This window comes from Mandrillus leucophaeus, unplaced genomic scaffold (assembly GCF_000951045.1).
Source record: "Mandrillus leucophaeus isolate KB7577 unplaced genomic scaffold, Mleu.le_1.0 Scaffold30, whole genome shotgun sequence".
In the NCBI taxonomy this organism is placed as follows: Eukaryota; Metazoa; Chordata; class Mammalia; order Primates; family Cercopithecidae; genus Mandrillus; species Mandrillus leucophaeus.
Genome location: NW_012103143.1, coordinates 4,174,814 through 4,193,925, shown reverse-complemented (window position 1 = coordinate 4,193,925; position 19,112 = coordinate 4,174,814). Strand labels below are relative to the sequence as shown.

At 55.1% G+C, this 19,112-nt stretch overlaps 1 protein-coding gene across 2 annotated transcripts in view; it reads right to left on the bottom strand.

Moving 5' to 3' along the window:
- ANO1 (anoctamin 1, calcium activated chloride channel) overlaps positions 1 to 19,112 on the bottom strand; it is a 127,835-nt gene that overhangs the window by 26,511 nt on the left and 82,212 nt on the right. Inside the window, exons 12-20 of one of the 2 annotated variants that reach the window (XM_011987073.1) lie at positions 16,044 to 16,126; positions 13,101 to 13,112; positions 12,432 to 12,503; positions 9,927 to 10,004; positions 8,884 to 8,958; positions 4,552 to 4,753; positions 4,180 to 4,291; positions 2,966 to 3,023; positions 697 to 797 (exon numbers count right to left, since the gene is read on the bottom strand). In XM_011987073.1, the coding sequence (XP_011842463.1) occupies positions 697 to 797; positions 2,966 to 3,023; positions 4,180 to 4,291; positions 4,552 to 4,753; positions 8,884 to 8,958; positions 9,927 to 10,004; positions 12,432 to 12,503; positions 13,101 to 13,112; positions 16,044 to 16,126 (793 nt within the window). The remainder of the gene's footprint in view (positions 1 to 696; positions 798 to 2,965; positions 3,024 to 4,179; positions 4,292 to 4,551; positions 4,754 to 8,883; positions 8,959 to 9,926; positions 10,005 to 12,431; positions 12,504 to 13,100; positions 13,113 to 16,043; positions 16,127 to 19,112) is intronic. The other variant, XR_001006770.1, reaches the window with a different exon arrangement.

Below are 19,112 nucleotides of genomic sequence, written 5' to 3'. Positions count from 1 at the left end.
ATCTTGGCTGACTGCAACCTCCACCTCCTGGGTTCAAGGGGTTTTCCTGCCTCAGCCTCCCATGTAGCTGGGACTACAGGCATCCACCACCACGCCTGGCTAATTTTTGTATTTTTGGTAGAGACAGGTTTCACCGTGTTGGCCAGTCTGGTCTCGAATTCTTGACCTCAAGTGATCCGCCTGCCTCAGCCTCCCAAAGTGCTGGGATTACAGTTATGAGCCACTGCGCTTGGTCCTGTTTTTGTTTTTTAAAACAGGGTCTCACTCTGTGGCCCAGGCTAGACAGAGTGCAGTGGTACAATCACAGCTCACTGCCGCCTGGAACTCCTGGGCTCCAGCGATCCTTCTGCCTCAGCCTCCTGAGTAGCTGGGACTACAGGCACGCACCACCACACCTGGCTAACTTTTTATTTTTTGTAGAGGTGCAGTCTTGCTTTGTGCCCAGGCTGGTCTTGATTTCCTAGGCTCAAATGGTCCTTCTGCCTCGGCTTCCCAAAGTGCTGGGATTGCAGGCGTCAGCCACCATGCCTGACCTGGGGTGGCTTTTGCCTCATCTTCCCTCTGTGTCCTCCTTCTCTCCCTGTTTCTGGTGCCCCCATCTTGGTTGAAGCCCTGCGTCCACCCAGACCACCGCAGGAGCCATACACACACCCCTCCGCCCGCCCCGCCTCTGCCACTCTAACCCGCCGCACTCACGGGATGCCAATCTCGAACAGGTTGTTCTGGATCAGCTGTTTCCCCAGCATAATGATGCTAAGCTGGATGCATAGCTCCATCAGGCAGCCTCCTGGCGCACACTGTGGACAGAGAGCAGCATCAGCTCCGCTACAGGGACACCGGGAGAGGGACCGCAGCCCTGCAGGTCCACCCTCATGCCATGGGTTGACCTGCGTCCTCCAAAAAAAGACGCTCAGGCTCTAATCCCCACCACCTGGGAACGTGGCCTTATTTGCAAAAAGGGTCTTTGCAGATGTAGTCAGGTCAGGGGGTGTTCATGCTGGGGTAGGGTGGGCGCCCATCCGAGGACTGGTGTGCTCAGAAGAAGAGAAGACGTGGGCACAGAGGGAAGAGGCCGCATGAAGATGGAGGCAGAGGGTGGAGTGGCCGAGTAAAGGAACGATGAGGACTTCTGTAGTCCCCAGAAGCTAGGAGAGGCAAGGCAGGTCCTCCCCTAGAACCCTTGAAGGGAACACAGCCTGGCTAACACCTGGATGCTGCACTTCCGACCTTCAGAACTGTGAGACTCCATCTCTGTTATTTGAAGCCGCCCAGTCTGTGGGATTGAGTTGCGGCAGCCCCAGGAAACTGGCACACCCCGCCTACAGGCTGCTGGGCTTGGGGGCTGTGGCTGGGAGCTGGGAGCACATTGGGAGGGAGTAGGCAGGGGTGGGGCAGGGCCTCAGGGTGCCTCCTTTTTCCCAGTGCCACTGGCCGGTCCGATGCACCAGTCACCATCCACTGCTTCTGTACCACCATGGCAGGCTGAGCGCATGCAGCAGGCAAGCTCCACAGGAGGCGGAAGTCACCCCTAAGGCCTAATGCCCCTGACGCAGTGGGCCTGTGCCACCTTAGGCCAGGGACCCCACAAGCAGGTGACAGTCAGAAACCTATCTGCGCTGGAAATTTAACTTGTCCAAGCAAAGGGAACACCAGGGATGCGTGGTGACCCCTGAGGCACAGTAAATTTGTTCTGCATTCCAAATAAAACCTAGTAAATGCCCACATCTGTCTTGGAGAGCCATGCTTTCAGAAAAAGCAATTACACCATTTGCTTTATTATATGACTTCTCTGACCCGGGACGAGTGTGACAGGGGATGATGATACAAAAAGGAAAGAGCATTTCATAAGTTTGGCACAGACGCCCATTACTGTGGAGGAGGCCCATGTCTTGGGCTGCCCAGGGGCCTGCATTCAGGTAGTTGAACCTCTAGGCTGCGCTCCAGACAGCCAGATCACCCTGTACCTGATGTCCACCCTATCCTCGATACCTTGTTCCACAGGGTCTTTATCAAGAAGACCCACCCTCTTATTTTCTGATAAGCTGAATTACGCTGTGGGTTGGAAATGCTGAGACCAGAACCACTGATAGGCCCTGAAGCCCCGGCTTGGTCTGATGGAGCCCCTGATTGTGAAACAGACAGTGGAGCAAGTCCATGGGCCGTGACAGAGGCTGAACCAGGCTGGCACAACCAGACCTTCTGTGGCCAGGATCGCTGGGCAGAAGTGAAATGCCACGAGCATGGTGTTTGAGGGTAAAGAGACAAGCATTTCAATGTCTAGTTAAAACAAACAAACAAACAAAGGTAGCCAAGTTCTGTTTTGTCCTCATTAATTCATCTTTTTTTTTTTTTTTTGAGGAGCCTTGCTCTGTCACCCAGGCTGGAGTGTAGTGGCGAAATCTCAGCTCACTGCAACGTCCACCTTCCAGGTTCAAGCGATTCTCATGCCTCAGCCTCTCGAGTAGCTGGGATTACAAGCATACACCACTGCGCCCAGCTAATTTTTTGTGTTTTTAGTAGAGATGGGGTTTCACCATGTTGGCCAGGCTGCTCTCGAACTCCTGACCTCAGGTGATCCAACAGTCTCGGCCTCCCAAAGTGCTGAGATTACAGGCATGAGCCACTGCGCCCAGCCTTCATTCATTCATCTTAACCAGAAGAGAAATATTCAGTCTCACAAAAAAAGAAATGAAAAGAAAAACCAGATGTCCTGTTTTTCTTTCATAAACTCTATAGCGAGTTTACCCTTCTAGGTGATTCTATATGAACACACCAAATAAGATCAAAGCCTGCCCCACCACGTCAGGGGAACAGAAAAGTTCCCAGCAGGAGGGAAAGAAAGCACTGCTCTTTGCTGAACAAATATGCTGCGGCTGCTTCTCCCAAGTGCTTCTCCCAAGCACGGTGTAGACAAATCGTAAGCAAAACACAAGGGGCTACCAGAAACGAATAAAATTTCGGTTACCTCTTCCATTCGGAAGGAACGGAAAATGTACACGTAGTCGCCTGGGCGTCCGACAAACCTGAAACGATGGGGGAGGTCGTTAGAAAGAAGATGAGCCCCTAGCTCAGCTCTGGGAGAGACCCCCAAGTGGGGACTGTGCAGCGTGTGAGTCCTGCAGGCCCAGCCTCAAGGTTATCTACGGGCGGCTCTCCCTGCCTGGTCGCATCTGCTAAAAGATGACCACAGTGGTTTTCACTGGTCAAAGGTTGGATTCCCAAACCCAGAGATGGGTCAGAAAAAGGAACTTCTTCAGTGAGAGGCCATGAGACTGAGAGGCAGTGGGAAGGGGGCCCAGCGGGGCATTAAGGCAAAGACCACCGTGGTCTGAAGACTGCAAGCTGCTGCGCTAGCTTCCCCGGGACTCAGGACGTGCCGCTGGCACAGTGATGTCTGTGGACAGCTGGCACAGAAGCACTCTGGGGACCTCGGGCAGCTGGGGCAGGTGGTGGCCAAAGGCCACCTTGGGTGGGGATAGACAGCCTCTCAGCCTTCTCGGGGCTGGTGTGGGGTGTGGAGGCTTCCGAGAGCCTGCTCCATCCTGGATGCACTTGGCGAGGACTGGGCCCCTTGGCAGGGCCCTGGGGCCCTGGGCCAGGAGGGCGGGCATGGCACTGGTGAATCACATGATGTGGAGGAGGCGGCCTTTTGGGGGGCTCTGAGATGAGACCAGCCAGCCCCTTGCGGGAGTGGCGGTGGAGGTGGGGGCATCATTGTGGGTGGGCCGCAGGCCCTACCACAGCCTGGGATGGCTCCAGAGGGTCCAGGCGGGACAGGTTTCACCCCACCAGGAGCTGTGAAGAGGGCTCAAGTGGCCAGCAGCCGCACTTCCACGCCCTCCTCTCTCCTTATCCCCACTCTGTGGACTCCTCCCTACCCCTCACTTCCCGGGGTCCCCACTGCCTGGGGTCCTCGCTGCCCAGGGCCCTCAATCTTGGGTCCTCACTGCCCCATCCTCACTGCCTGGGGTCCTGACTGCCTGGGCTCCCTGCCGCCCAGGGTCCGGCCGCTCTGGAGCCTCAGCAGGGCCCAGGCCTTCTCCCTGACCCTCATCGGCTGCGGGTGCCACAGTGTCTGCCCTGTCCTGGGCTCCAGGTGCCCCCCGCCTGTGGGGAGGGAGAGCCCTCCCCTTGGATTTGGGAGAAGCGAGGTGGGGAAAATGCTGAAGATGTCCCTACCGGCCTTTGAAGAACGCCACGTAAAAGATGGGGGTGTAGGAGTTCACAAACTTCAGCAGGAAAGCCTTGAAGATCAGCCTCTCCTCGAAGCTTTTCTCCGTCTTCGGGACCTCTAGAGGGAGGGGTAGGATGATACTGAGGCTGTGGCTGGGATGGCCCCCAACAGCCTGGTCCAGTCTCCGGCTGGCCACTGGCACCGTCACTCAGTTGGCTCTCATAGGTGTGCCAGGGCCTGTGATCAGGATCCCCGTTCAGAGCCAGGGAGCTGGGGCCCAGAGAAGTTAAGCAGCAAACTCAAGGGTGCACAGCAAGAGGCAGGCGACTCCGGCTGCCTGAGTCCAGGCCATGAGTACCTGGAATGTGGGCACTCACCGATCTTGGTGAGCCACCGGGCTATGCAGCCGTACACCTCATCCAGGAGGATGATGACCACTAGGTTGATGATGACCGCAGTAGCTGTGACTGTGACCCGGATGTTGGACCGCACGGAGGGGGAGGAGTTCATGGCCAAGGCGGCGGCCATGGAGATTCTGTAGATGATGACGCCAAGGACGATGGCAAAAGTCACTGCAATCTGCAGGGGGGGGAAGGGGCGCTCTTGGTTGGGGGCCCACCCAGGACCTTCCTGGGCCTGCCCCATCTACTCCCTCAGCCCAGCTGTCCCCCAACCTTCCTGCTCTTCTGCTTCAAAACAAGGACTGACATTTCTTGAGCACCTGCCAAATGCTAGGCACTTTCTGTGCATTAACTAGAGACAGATGGACGAGGGGCTAGTTTCTGTTCCAAGGAAGAGGACACTGAGGTTCAGAGAGATTACGTAGACAGGCCAGGTCACCCAGCTCAGGAGCTGGGATTTACCAGGCGGTCTACCCAAGCCTGCAGTTCACAAGATCTTTGCGCTACCATCTTCCTGGAGCCCAAGCACGGTCCCCAAGCAGAGCCCAGCACACAGTATGGTCACCAGGCCAGTGGCTGGTCCCAGAGCAGACTGACTGCTGGGAGGGGCTTCTCCCCCAACCCACGGTGAGCTCAGGGACATCCTCACATGGTGTGCAGGGCTGAGGTGTGCCTCCCTCACAGCCACCTCCCGGGGACTCCCCTGGTAAAGGAGGCGGGTGCTGCCTGGGATGGGGCAGGGCTTTGGGTCTGGCTGGAGATGCTTTGGGTCCCTTCTCCCAGCCAGCAGCTCCCTTCCAGCTCCCCCACCAGAGCGAGCTCCTCCTCTTGCCAAACCTACCGTGGGACCAGAACATTCCATAAAACTTGGGTTGGCGGTTGCCTGAGAAACCGTGGTGGGAGCTGGCTACAATGACAAGATTGTTCCACACACTGCTGTCTGTCTGTCTGTCTGGGCTCCCTCACCCTGCCCTGCCCTGCCCTGCCCAGGGGTGTGGATGCCCCATTCTGAGCCCTCATTGAGGATGGATGGACCAAGGGCTGGGTAGGAGAAGCTCACAGCAAAGTCAGGCTCCTCCCCTGGGCGTGAAACCACCCACAGGACACAGGCTCTATCTTGTCACCCTGTGTCCCCGCGTTCCAGGAAATCGCACATTTGCTCCCATGCAACGGTGCAGAGGGCAGGTCCCGTCCCTGCTAGCACGGTCACGGGTAGCTCCCAGGACAGGCCCAGGAGGCCTGGGGTTGCCCTCTGTGTCTCCCAGTTGCAGTGTGGGATGGGTCTGTTTGCCCCAGAGGGAGTCCGCAGCTTTCAGAAACCTAGAAAAGCTCTTATTTCACGTTCTGGGCCATTACCACCGGCTTCTGCAGGCATCTGCCAGTAACACATGGTGACCACATCCTGTCCAGGAAAACGCCTGCAGCCCTCACCACACCCTGACGAAGGAGTAGCCCTGCTGCGAGGCGTGGGGACCACTCCCTGGCCAGTTCCGGGGAACGAGGGTTTTCCTTGGAAAACCCCTCAGTCCTGCCAAGAGGCCTCCAGGACGTCTGTCCCCGTGCCAGCATGCGGAGGTGCAGGTGGAGCACCGGGCCTGTGGGAGACTCAGTGGGGGAGGCCCTCCACCCCTGCAGGCGTGTCCCCTGCCCTGCCATGGGGCAGTTGGGCCCACAACAGGCACACCCTGCGGCAGGCTCCCTTCCAGTCTCCCTGGTCCATCTCCCCTGCATCTCCAGGAGCAGGGGCATGAGGGGGCACATCCTAGGTGCTCAGCCAATGTTTGTTCACTGAATGAAACTCCCAAGTTGAAGACAAAGCCGTGTCCTCTTCAACCCTATGAAGCCCTTGACGGGTTTACCAGGATGTCAAGGCTGGGAAAAGAGCCGGCTACTTCCCTATCCAATATCCTCTCTCTCTGTCTTTCCTCTACCATCCTGCCTTGCTGAGACGGCAGTGCGTGCTCATTCCTCAGCCTCCCTGCAGAGGAGGTGGCCACGTGAACCAGTTCTGACCAATGAGATGCAAGCAGAGGTGTGGCAGGTCTTCTGCGAAAGCACCTTCAGACAGGGGCTGCCACCCCTGGCCCATCTCTTCCCCTGCCCTTCCCCTTCTTCCAGCCTGGAGAGTGGAAGTGATGTTGGAGGTGCAGCAGCCATGTGGTGACCAAGAGGGGACCTACTCCTAGGACAGGCGAGCAGAAGGTCAGAGAAGCCAGTGACTCTGATGGCATCGTGAGGCCACCAGACCAGCCCTAGACGGCCACCTCCTTCCCGGCCCCTCACTGGCCCTTCTGTGACAATGCTGTTGCTTCTGCAGTGGGAGTGGCTGAACCTCAGGCTAGCCTTTGCTGGGTGAGGGATGGGGAGGCTCTGGCTATCTCCCAGCCCCCTCGCCTGGCGCCTGGCCAGAGGGGACACATCCCCTCAACACAAGGCCAGGTGCCCTCCCACCAAGTCACTGGAGAGCACAACAGCCCCCAGCTCCCACTGAGGGGCTCTCCTTCTCCAGGCAAGGGGGATGAGCAGGCCCCGCCGCTGAGACCACCCTGCTCTGGACTTGTTTATGTCGGCCGGGGTCCCTCTTACTGTACCTGAGAGCATGAGGGGACACTGGATCTTCCCGCTGCTTCCGCGACTCGATCAGGGGGCCCTTGGCCCCTCACTCAACCCAGAAAACAAAGACAGCCCCCTGCCTCTGTCTCTCCAAGTTCCTACGGAATGGCATGGATCTTGGAGCAGGCAGTCCAACTGGCACCGGCTTCTGCAGGCATATGCCAGCGACTACATGGTGACCACGGCCACCGCCTCTGGCTGGCGCCAGAGGAGAGGGTGCAGTCTTCCAGCTTTAGTTGCCGTGTCAGCAGGAGAGGGATGGTACCAGGACTGGCCAGTGGCAAGGACTGAATGAGACTCTCCAGTGGGGGCCTCAGTGCACAGCTGCCAACCTGGGTCTCCGAGTACCAGCTCTCTGGGCTTGGTGGCCGCAGGAGGAGCTGCCTTCAAGCTGTCAGACTGGACAAGGGCAGGGTCATTTCTAACATGACCACAGCTGGCTCCGAGCCCTTGCTGGGTGATGGAAACACAGCTAGTATGCGGCCAAGGCCGAATCAACTGGGGGTTGAAATCCCTGGGATTGAAATCCCCTAAAAGCCACAAGATGTTTGCCCACGAGCCACGTCACAGACTTGCGGTCCCCTGAGTAGCACTATCGTGTCCTGTCTGCGTGTTATTTATTTAATAGTTTTCTTTTTAAAAACTTTTTAAAATTTGTTTTTACTTAATTTAATGCTGATGCCTGTATCAGGGCTCAAGTCATGTTTGGTCACAAAATAAACAGTTTTTTTTTGAGACAGGGTCCCGCTGTATCGCCCAGGCTGGAATGCAGTGATGCAACCACAGCTCACTGCAGCCTCGACTTCTCAGGCTCCAGCAATCCTCCCACTACAGCCTCCCGAATAGCTGGGACCACAGGCGTGCACCACCACGCCAGCTACTTTCTGTATTTTTGGTTTTGCCATGTGACTCAGGCTGGTCTCAAACTCCTAAGTTCAAGCAATCCTCCTGCTTCAGCCTCCCAAAGTGCTGGGAATACAGGTGTGAGCCACTGCACTCAGCCAATTTAATGGCTTTCTTAAAAAGTCTTCAGTTTCTTCTTAAATGATACCTTTGAATCCCAGGCTTGAATTACTAGATACTTAAAAAATCAAGTCTCTCAAAATGAAAGCTGTGTATCAGGGACCACTGAAATCATCTCATGTACCCGCTGGCATGTGAAATCCCCACTGGGGGTCACTTTGGAACCCTGGTCCCTTCCCATTTCAGGGGTAGTGGTGAGTCTTCCCCACCCACCCACTGCCCTGAGGAGATGGGGCCGGCGCACCCTGGGACCAATAGTACTGCCATGTGAAAGGCTGAATCAGGTCTTGGAGGACACCAATCACTTCCTTTTTTTGTTTTTGTTTTTGAGACAGAGTCTTGCTCTGTCCTCCGGGCTGGAGTGCAATGGCGTGATCTCTACTCACTGCAACTTCTGCCTCCAAGGTTCAAGCGATTCTCCTGCCTCAGCCTCCTGAGTAGCTGGGACTACAGGTATGAACCACGACACCAGCTAATTTTTGTATTTTTAGCAGAGACGGAGTTTCACCATATTGGCCAGGCTGGTCTCGAACTCCTGACCTCAAGTGATCCGCCCGCCTCGGCCTCCCAAAGTGTTGGGATTACAGGTGTGAACCACCACGCCCAGCTGATGCCAATCACTTCCTTGCGGTTTCCCCTGACTTCCTCTGGCCTTAACCTTCTGGAACTTACCATGAAGATGATGGAGACCAAGTTGGTGAGGTAGGCTGGGAACCGATCTCTCCAGGTCAGCTTCACTTTGTCAGTCTACAACACAAAACGATGCCCGTCACTGGCTGGAACCATCACGATGAGACATGTCTGTGTGTCAGCGTGGGGGTGTGTGTGTGTGTGTGCGTGGGCCCAGGGACAACTTGAACAACAGGAGTACTCAGAAAAGCCTTCAAAAATGCCCACAGGTGATGAGCCAGTGCAAACGCATAGGGTTCCAAGAAGCATTTGGGGGTTTATCACCTATGTCACAGGATAACAGGACTAAGAACCGTTAAATACTGTGATTCCTCTGTGTACGGGGCATTGTAATGCCAGCTGCCTTTCTAAAGACTGTTGGATCCACGTCTGGGAGAAACTTGGACCTGGAGTCCATGTCTTCAGCTAAAAGTCTCACTTCTAAGTCTAGAAGATGGAAGATGTTTTCCCAGTGCCACCCAGACCATAATAGTTATTTTTCCTTTGTGGAGCAAGCTGAAACAAGCAGCTAGCACTACAAGTTCAAACGTCGTCTGTGGTGACACATGGCCCGAAGGCTCTCAGCACCCAAGCAAGGTTGGCTTGGTCTGGAGAAACCCTAGGTAGAAGCTCATCACTAACCCGGGACGTTTCAAATGGGGGTGGATTTTTTCCATGGGAAAATGCATGTATTAGGTCACGGAATGCGGACAGGGGCACGACACCGGAGGCCACTCATTCCAGGGGTGGGTGGCATGCGTGTTAACGAGAAGACCAAGAATCGCTTGCAGGCAATTGTGACAAGCACGTTTCACGAGCTCCAAATCAAGCCAGAGCCCCCCGCCCCCGCCACCGCAGACCCACCACAGCCATGCAGTGCCATCGCAACGCGCCGGGCTCGCTGGGTGCCGAAGGAAGACAGAGAAACATGGATGTGAATGTTAAAAAAAAAAAAAAAATACAACAGTTTGTTGAAGAAAAACACAATCGACTTTGATTGCCTGCAAACAGTCAAGACGCGCGTTGCCCGCAAAATAGAAAAGTACCAATTTCACCCCCGCCATGGCTGTCTTAACCCTCTGCTTCCATTTGTTTGTTGACTCCTCTGGGATATGCCGGCGCTTCTGAGGGCGGGTGGGGGGAAAGAGAGCACCGTGTGGTGAAGCGGGAGGTGGGCCGCAGACTGCGGGGCCCAGGGAACCGTCCCCATCTTGGCAGCAGGCTGGCCCCTCCCGGTGCCAGCCGTAAGCTCACTGCCAAGGCTGACTTGGGTTCTGGGCATTTTAAACAGATAGGAGATGGCAGAGACCCACGTTCGGAAAGAACATCTGTAACCAAGGTGGTGGAGACAGGAGAGACTCCAGCACGCATCCTCCACTGGACCGCGTCACGCCCCACCTCGCAGACGGCAGCTGGATTCCAGCGGGAGGTAGCGGCCAACACCAGCGTCTTATGACAGCAGGAAGGAAGCCACACCCAGGAGCCCAAGCTCATGTGCCAATTAGGTGGTGGGCCTCTTTTCACAAATGAATTCATAAATGAATTCAGTGCCATAGCTGGAGGGAAATCAAAACCAGAGGGCAGCCGCTGGGAGCCAAATGAAACGGAGGAGGAAATAAAGGGTACGGCCCATCAGAAGCAGACAGGGCCTGGGGGTACCTCTGAGCTCTGCAAAAATAAACCCCTATGCCTCCGTTGCTTTCATGTGATCAGAGAGCCTGGGCTGAAGGCAAGCCACGGGCCACAGAGGCAGACGGACCCTGGGTCCAAGTGGTGGCTTCCTTTCGGCCCCTGTTGCCCAGATTCGCTATTGTGGCTTGGTTAGGTCCCTTGCCTTAAATGGACATAGTGTGTGCCACAAAGCCCTTTTCTCCCCCTCAGGAAGGAGCGGAATACCCACCCATGCTCATTCTAAGGGGTGCAACCACACGGCTACAGGGTGGGCTATCTTGGGGGCCACACACTGACATTTCCACCTAGGCTTGGGGGCCGGGACGCTGCCCTGAAAACACGCTGGATGCCTGCAGGGCCCTAGAGATGGTGGCATCCAGGCCTTCTGCTTTCCCAGGAGGGAATGAGGGGCAGAGGGCCTGAAGGGTCAGTTCAGAGGGCAGCTGGCACCCGGCGTGCATGTCCGATGAGTTAAGTCAGACAGACAATCTATTTTAGGGCGATAACTCCTGCTTTTATGGTTGTATTCTGCATACATTTCAGTCCTGCTCAGATCCTCAAGGGTGTTTAAAAAGACATACTTCCTGGCTATAGGAGGACCGAGCTGTACCCCAAATTCCCATTGTGTTTGAAGAGCTGGGCCTTGGGAGGAGGCTTTCTAGAGCACCTACTTTACCCTCCAGATGGGATTTTGGCAATTGCAACCCCCGACCACTTTGAACCTGTGGAGCACTGTCCCCTGACACATTGACAAGGACAGACAAACCCAGGGGTTTGTCCTGATCGGTCCCCAAGGCTGAAAATGTAGATATGACACAAGGTTGGGACCTGTGAGAGCTCCCTCGACTGCCCTCATCCCTCAGTGCAGGCATCTCCAGCCTCTGTTAGAGGCTGACAAGGCCAGGAACTCCATGCCTGCTTGTCCCATATCATGTGAAAAACACCATTAAAAAAACTTTGCTGGGCACCGTGGCTCACGTCTGTAATCCCAGCACTTTGGGAGGCCAAGGCAGGCAGATCTCTTGGGGTCAGGAGTTCGAGACCAGCCTGGGCAACACAGTGAAACACAAAAAATTAGCTGGGCACGGTGGTGCACGCCTGTAGTCCCAGCTACCCGGGAGGTTGAGGCATGAGAATTACTTGAACCCGGGAGGCGGGGGGACCAGTGAGCCGAGATCACGCCATGCACTCCAGCCTGAGCGACAGAGACAGACTCTGTCTTAACAAACAAACAAATGAACAAACAAACAAACAAACAAAGCTGGCAAGCACCTCTGGAGGTCTTCGAGAATCCTGGCTGCACATACGACTTAATTTGAATGAGACGTTTGGGGAAAAAGAAGAGCAATTATTACAAAAAGATGATGACCTCAAAAACATTGCAAAACATGTCTCACCCTCATTCTCACAGTCTGAGTGAAACAAGGAACTGGCCATTTGCTCAGGGGTGCTGGTTTGGCAAAGGCTTCTGTTTCGTTGTTTGACATAGAACAGGAGGGGTGTACTGTGAAAAAACTTTGAAGCCTCAAAGCCACATGGTTCTTGTGGTTGAAATGCTTGCTGAAATTTGAGATCACCCTCAGGATACATCAAGACAGAGATCTAGAGGAGGTTTGATAAACTATAGCCCTTCGGCCAAATCTGGCCCCCTGTCTGTTTTTGCAAATAAAGTTTCATTGGAACACAGTGTGTGGAACACAGGCCCATGTGTTTACCTACTGTCTATGGCTCCTTTTGCTGCTACCATGGCAGAATTGAGCAGCTGCAACACGGGGTTACACTGCCTACAATCTTTGTTATCTGGGCTGATCCCAGGTCTACATTGTTGATGAACACAGTGTTTTATTGCTGGGAAAGTTAACCCGCAGTGGCCACCATACCTCTTTGTTTTTGGACTCTTTCTTCAGAGACTTCTCCAAGACTCTGGCTTCATATTCAGCTCTGGGATGATCCTATGAATGAAACCAAGTCAAGACGGAGGCCTTGTTAATTGTGAGTCTGAGTTTCTCAGTGTCAGCATACTTGGCAAATCAGTCCATGGATTAGCCTCGGGCACCCTTTGGGTCCAGTTCATAGTTGGCTGCTGAGAATATTTCCAATGTAATCCCCCTGTCTGTGGTCTGGATAGTGACCCAGGATTATCCCGCTTGTGGGGAACCCCAGCCCATTGAGAGTTCCACCAAATCTGGCCTCTGTGTCCTCCTAGAGGTGGAGAAACCTGTACCAGGCTGCAGTGAACACCCAGCCATGAACTGGCCCTTAGAACATTCTACGGAGAAGCTGTGGGGGTCGGAAGAGATGCAGTACGTGTCGGCAAGCGCGGGCAGCCTAGAGGTGCCAGGCCTTGGGGAGCTCAGAGCAGGTCAGCGAAGGGTGCTGGAAAGGAAGAATGGGTTAGGAGAGACCGGAGGTGGAGAGAAAGCAGAGACCCCGCCTGCGTGGAGAAACTGCGGGAACTGCATGGTAGAAACAGATTAGGTGCAAGAAAAGGTCCCTCTCCCAGGGAGACAGGCTGTGGGAAGATAGAGGAGCGACAAAAAATTCCAAACCTTGACAGCCTCCTTCAGGGAACCAGAAAAGTAAAAACAAAAACACAAAGATGTCATTATTTAGGTTGTTATTTTAGAAATAGGACCTGTCCACTAAAGACAACTTTCTTTGAGATGGAGTCTTGCTCTATTGCCCAGGCTGGAGTGCAATGGCGTGATCTTGGCTCACTGCAAGCTCTGCCTCCTGGGTTCAAGTGATTCTCCTGCCTCAGCCTCCCGAGTAGCTGTGATTACAGGCGCCCGCCACCACACCCGGCTAATTTTTTGTATTTTTAGTAGAGACGGGGTTTCACCATGTTAGCCAGGATGGTCTTGATCTCCTGACCTCGTGATCTGCCCTCCTCGGCCTCCCAAAGTGCTGGGGTTACAGGCGTGAGCCACCGCGCCCGGCCCTAAAGACAACTTTCTTCAGAACTAGGATGAAGGTAAAGGATGCAGGTGAGCTGGGATGGGTGGGTGATCCTGGGTTCCTTTAAGGTTCATTCACTGCTGCTTGTGGGTGACTATGGGCTGTGGCCTTTGTAGCTGTGGCCTTTCCCATGGTTTTGGAAATTCCCCAAATTTCCAAATTTCAGTGCTGGACTGAAATGTCTCAGACTCAGCTAAGGCATACATGGGCCACATGATGGGACACAAGTGTCCTGCTTCAGTACTGAAGTCCGGGGTTCAGGCTATATGGGGGGGAGGCCCCGTTCGCCTGTAGTTATTACTCCCAAAGGAGGCCCTGACCAGCTGCTGGGGGGTGCAAGTGGCTCACTGTGGGAAATTCATTCAGGCCCCTTGGCACTGTGTGTGCCCTGTGACTTCGGTCGTCACCCCCAAAATCAAGATCCCAAACCATCGGGGTCAGGAGATCAGGGAATGGGATCCCAAGGGGTTGAGCAAAGGGGACTGGACCTCACCGCCAACTTTCCCCAGCCACAGGGACATCACAGAAAGGACATTTGAAATCGACTTCTGAACAAGACAGCGACCGCTTTTTTTTTTTTTTTCTATCTGAATCTTTCTAATTGAAACGGCAAGGAAGAGAACACGCAGAGAGCCCCCGCCATGGACAGGGCTCTGGGCTGTGTCCCGGGTCTGCCCTGCAGAGCTGTGTGCCGTGGACAGGTTGCGTTGCTCTCCGCCTAGTCATTTGTGGACAGGATAATGAGACCGGCTGAGGAAGAGGGTGGAGGCTGTTATCTGGGCAGGTAAAGGTGTGGCCCAGTGGCCACAAGCTGGGCAGCCATTTACAGGGCACTGTGTGCTGGGTCAGGTTCTAAGTGCTTTATATCTATTGACCCATTGAGACCCTACAAATGCCATCAAGTGAGGACACTGAGGTACAGAGATGTTAAGCAATCTGCCCGGGGTCACACAGCAAGGCTGGTGCCGAATCTGCATGGAACTCTGGCAGCCTGGCCGCAGAGGCCCGTCTTGTACGCTCTGAGTTGCCGTGCCTCTCCCAGAAAACTCGAGTCCCCTTGTCTGTTGACAATATTGTCAGCCCGAAGCTGGCACATTTGGCTGAAGAGTGGCCCATGGGTTCAGTGTGAGAGGGAGCAGATTGTGTGAGAAAATACAACAGAAAAGTTAAGAAAAAGTTTTTAAAGAAAAAATTCCTTTAAAAGAAAAATATCTTTTAAAAGAAATGTCCACATTACAATAAAAATGCATGAAAAGTTTCTCTTTTTAAAAGGAGCATGTGTAGCCTGGGCAACATAGCAAGACCCTGACTCTTACAAAAAATTAAACAATTTGCCAGGCGTGGTCGTGTGTGCCCGTGGCCCCAGCTACTTGGGAGGCTGAAATGGGAGGAGGGCTTGAGCCCGGGAGGTCAACGCTGCAGTGAGTTATGATCATGCCATTGCACTGCAGCTTAGGTGACAGAGGGGGACCCTGTCTCCCAAAAAGTGGGGAGCACGTTTTATAACATTAAATAGTGGTCAGCGTGGTTGCACCTTACAGCGTGTGCATGAGGTCGCCTCTGTTGTGCACCAAGGCTAATTGTGGGGACTGTTACTCCTTTTCATTCCCACTTACCCTGAAGGGAATTCCTGCTGGACTTGGGATCCCTGTGAGTACAGTTCACCCGGCATCCCAGGGGCCACGTAATACTGAATGTCCCTCTCTCTGGAGCATGAAGATGCCAGACACTGGCTTTCCCTCTACGTTAGTCAAGGATCCGTTCCCTCTTGTCAGCCACGCCCGGCTGCAGGCACAGAGCTGGCCCCAGGGAATGCGGGCTTGGCACCCGGGGAGGCAGATGCTCACGGCCACCTTGGGAGACCCATGGATAGTGTCCATTCCCTCTCCACCTCCACGGGTGGTGCCGACAGCCCGGGCAGCCCCCAGACGCGATGAGGTCAGCGTGGTGAGCCCTGGCATGCGCCTGAGACCACGTTGGTGGCTGGCGTGTCCACGTGAGCATGGGGATAAAAACACTTCAGCAGACAGGGAACGGTCACTCTGGCCACGGAGGGCGTTCAGAACACCAGGGTGATGAGCGGCGAGGCAGGCAGGGGGCGGGGGGCGGCCTTACCTCAGCTTGGACCAGGAGCGCTTTCTTTTTTTTTTTTTTTTTCTCGCTCTGTCGCCCAGGCTGGAGTGCAGTGGCCGGATCTCAGCTCACTGCAAGCTCCGCCTCCCGGGTTCACGCCATTCTCCTGCCTCAGCCTCCCGAGTAGCTGGGACTACAGGCGCCCGCCACCTCGCCCGGCTAAGTTTTTGTATTTTTAGTAGAGACGGGGTTTCACTGTGTTAGCCAGGATGGTCTCGATCTCCTGACCTCGTGATCCGCCCGTCTCGGCCTCCCAAAGTGCTGGGATTACAGGCTTGAGCCACCGCGCCCGGCCCAGGAGCGCTTTCTGACCTTGGGCCTCCGTGTAAGTCCCAAGGAGGTCCTGGGGCAGGGGGAACGTGGGGGAAGGGCGTGACGTGCAAGGCGCCAAACCCACTGACCTCCTCCTCCTCGAAGCCCGTGAGGTCCCAGCGGTAGTTGAGCCGCATCTGTTTCCGCTTCCAGTGCTCCATGAAGGTGGCAGCTGCGGGCAGGGGCAAAACCAGAATCTCCGATGACATAAAGGCATTTTCTTTTTTTTTTTTTTTTTTTGAGACAAGAGTTTTGCTCTTGTTGCCCAGGCTGGAGCGCAATGGCGCGATCTCGGCCCACTGCAATCTCGCCTCCCGGGTTTAAGCAATTCTCCTGCCTGAGTCCCCTGAGTAGCTGGGATTATAGGCATGAGCCACCACATCCAGTTAATTTTTGTATTTTTAGTAGAGACAGGGTTTCACCATGTTGGCCAGGCTGGTCTCAAGCTCCTGACCTCAGGTGATCCACCTGCCTTGGCCTCCCAAAGTGCTGGGATTACAGACGTGAGCCACCACGCCCAGCCAAGGCATTCTTTTCTTTTTTATTGGTGTTTGGTGAGCGAGGGTGATGTACTGGGCTGAGAACTTTATCTGAATTCATGCGTTCAGCCCTCCCACCAATCCTGTGGGGCAGGAACCGTCATTCTCCCTTTTTACAGATGAGGAAACTGAGGCAAGGGACACTCAAGTCCCAACCGAGGTTACCCAGCTAGTCAGTGAGGGATGGGCAGCCTGGTCCCAGAGCCCGTGTCTCAACCATCCTGCCCCATTGCTCTTGGGGAACCCGCTTTGGAGGTCAGGAGGAACGAGGGGTGAGCCCAGGCCACTCACTCACTCGGGATTCAAACCACCCCAGGAGTCTGCCTGCTGAACGGCACTGGCAGCTGCTGCATTCGGCTTCATATTCCCAACAGACAAAGCATGGTTCAAATGCCGCCTCCTCCAGGAAGCCACTGATCATCCCCCTCAGTGTAAGAAAAACCCAGCTCCTCTCGGGACCTTCCTCAGCCTGCGTCTGTCTTGCCCACGGTGTCAGTGCTGCCTTCCATCAGGATCCCCGTCCCATGACTTGTGTGTGGGGCAGGGATGGGGCCTCGTTCCCCTGGGTCCCCAGTTCCCAGAGGTGCCTGGGACAGACAGGTGCTCGAGTAGGCACTGCATGACTGACTTTTGCGAGCACACAGCTTGCAAAAGGAGATGCCCCTGGCCGAAGTGTTTATCCTGATCGCTTCTCCCGGCAAAAGAAAGTCTGCAGAGGCTGAGGGGCAGAGTAACAGGAAGGCCACAGAGTTCCTCAGAGCTCACGATTCTCGAGCTGTTCCACGCCAGGCACTGTTGGGAGCTGGTCGATCTACAGACCTCTCCAGGACAGGGTCCTTGCATTTGTCTGAAGATGCTTAGTACAAATTTTCGGGCAATGCTACCGGAGTTCAATATCAGCCACTGAGCTCTGTGACCTTTGGCAAGTTATTTAGCCTCTCTGTGCCTCTGTTTCCTCATCCGTAAAATGGTGCCTTCTAATAATCAGACTTGGAGTATCAGTGAGGAAGCATCAGTGTCATTGAAGCCTCACAGTGATCATAGGAGGTAGGCACTATTCCCATCCTATCCATTTTACAGAGGGGGAAACTGAGGCTCAGAGGGATCAAATGGCTTATCCGAGAAGCAGCAGCACTGATGTGCAAGTAAAATGGGCTGTGTGACGGCAAACGTGCAGAGTGAATTCACAAACGTGGCCCTTAACTGAAGGCGACGTGTGGCAGGAAAGAACGGAAGTCGTGGGTGTGAACCTGTTTCAGAGGACGTGAGTCTATGCATAACACACGCCATTCCCATTAAGGCGAGGTGTGAATGGGGCTTCCGAGCATGCACCGGTTTGTCTAGGATGGCAACTCTATCAACTGGCCCAGCCTGGAAATAGGACCCCCCTACCCAGGTCTTTCACAGCGGGGTAATGTAATCCTGGGACTTGCTCGCACAGGCAATGGAAAAGCTGAGAAGCCACATGGGGGATGGTGGGACCACCCAGAGATGACCCACAGCAGGAGCTGGCATCCGTTTCAGGATGGCAGGACAGTAGGATGTGCTCAGCGCCCATGCTGGAGCCAGAAATTGGAGCTGCCCAGAAGAAGCTGGGATCACGGAGGAAGCGCTTCCCAGGAGGAAGTCAGAGCCCAGAGAAGATGCAGTCATTGCTGGGGATGTCCCAGGAAATGGAGGGAGATGGGGAGCAATATCTCGGCTGCTCCCTCCCTCCCGCCTTCTGATTTCCCAAAAGGACTTCCCACTGGCTGAACCTACTAGGAAGAGGGAGAGCTAGGGAGCCTGGGGAACGTGGCTTCCCAAGATGCAGAGCTGAGCAGGCGAGGGAACGGCTATCGCTGAAACACCTGCCAGAAACCCAGCCACTCAGCAGACACGCACTGAGTGCCATGGCTGCGGCAGGTGAGGGGGGCCACGGGGGCCCAGGAGGAGGCCCCCAACCCCTGGGGGCCCCTGACCCTCAGGAGGCAGATGGTGGGAGTGGCCTGTCTGCGGTGGGCACCCTCCCCAGGAGGCAATGCGGGGAGGTCTCTGCCTCTTTGAAGATGTCCTTTGGCCCCTGCAGCTGCTGTGGAGCGGTGGAGGGGGACAGCCGTTTCCTGGTCTCTGCCTGGTCTGCAAGGCCCCCAGCCGCTCCTCCACTGGGCTGTGAAAGCTGCCTCTCTCTGTCCTCCTCTGCCCACCCAGGGTAACAACGCCCTTTTGCGATGCTTTTTTGGGGCTGAGCACTGCCCAGGAGGGCTGGCTCCACGCACACCTGCAGAGTTGGCCTGTTTACCTGCCACGATGGTTAGTACTGAGTGTCAACTTGATGGGATGGAAGGATGCAAAGTATTGTTTCTGGGTGTGTCTGTGAGGGTGTTGCTAGAGGAGATTAACGTTTGAGTCAGTGTAGGGGGGAGAGGCAGACCCACCCTTAACCTGGGTGGGCACCATCCCCTCTGCTGCCAGCACGGCTAGAAAAAGCAGGCAGGAGAACGTGGAATCGCAGACTCGCTCAGTCTTCCGGCCTTCATCTTTCTCCCGTGCTGGATGCCTCCTGCCCTGGAACATCAGACTCTGAGTTCTTCAGCTTTTGGACTCTTGGACTTACAACAGCGGTTTGTCAGGGGCTCT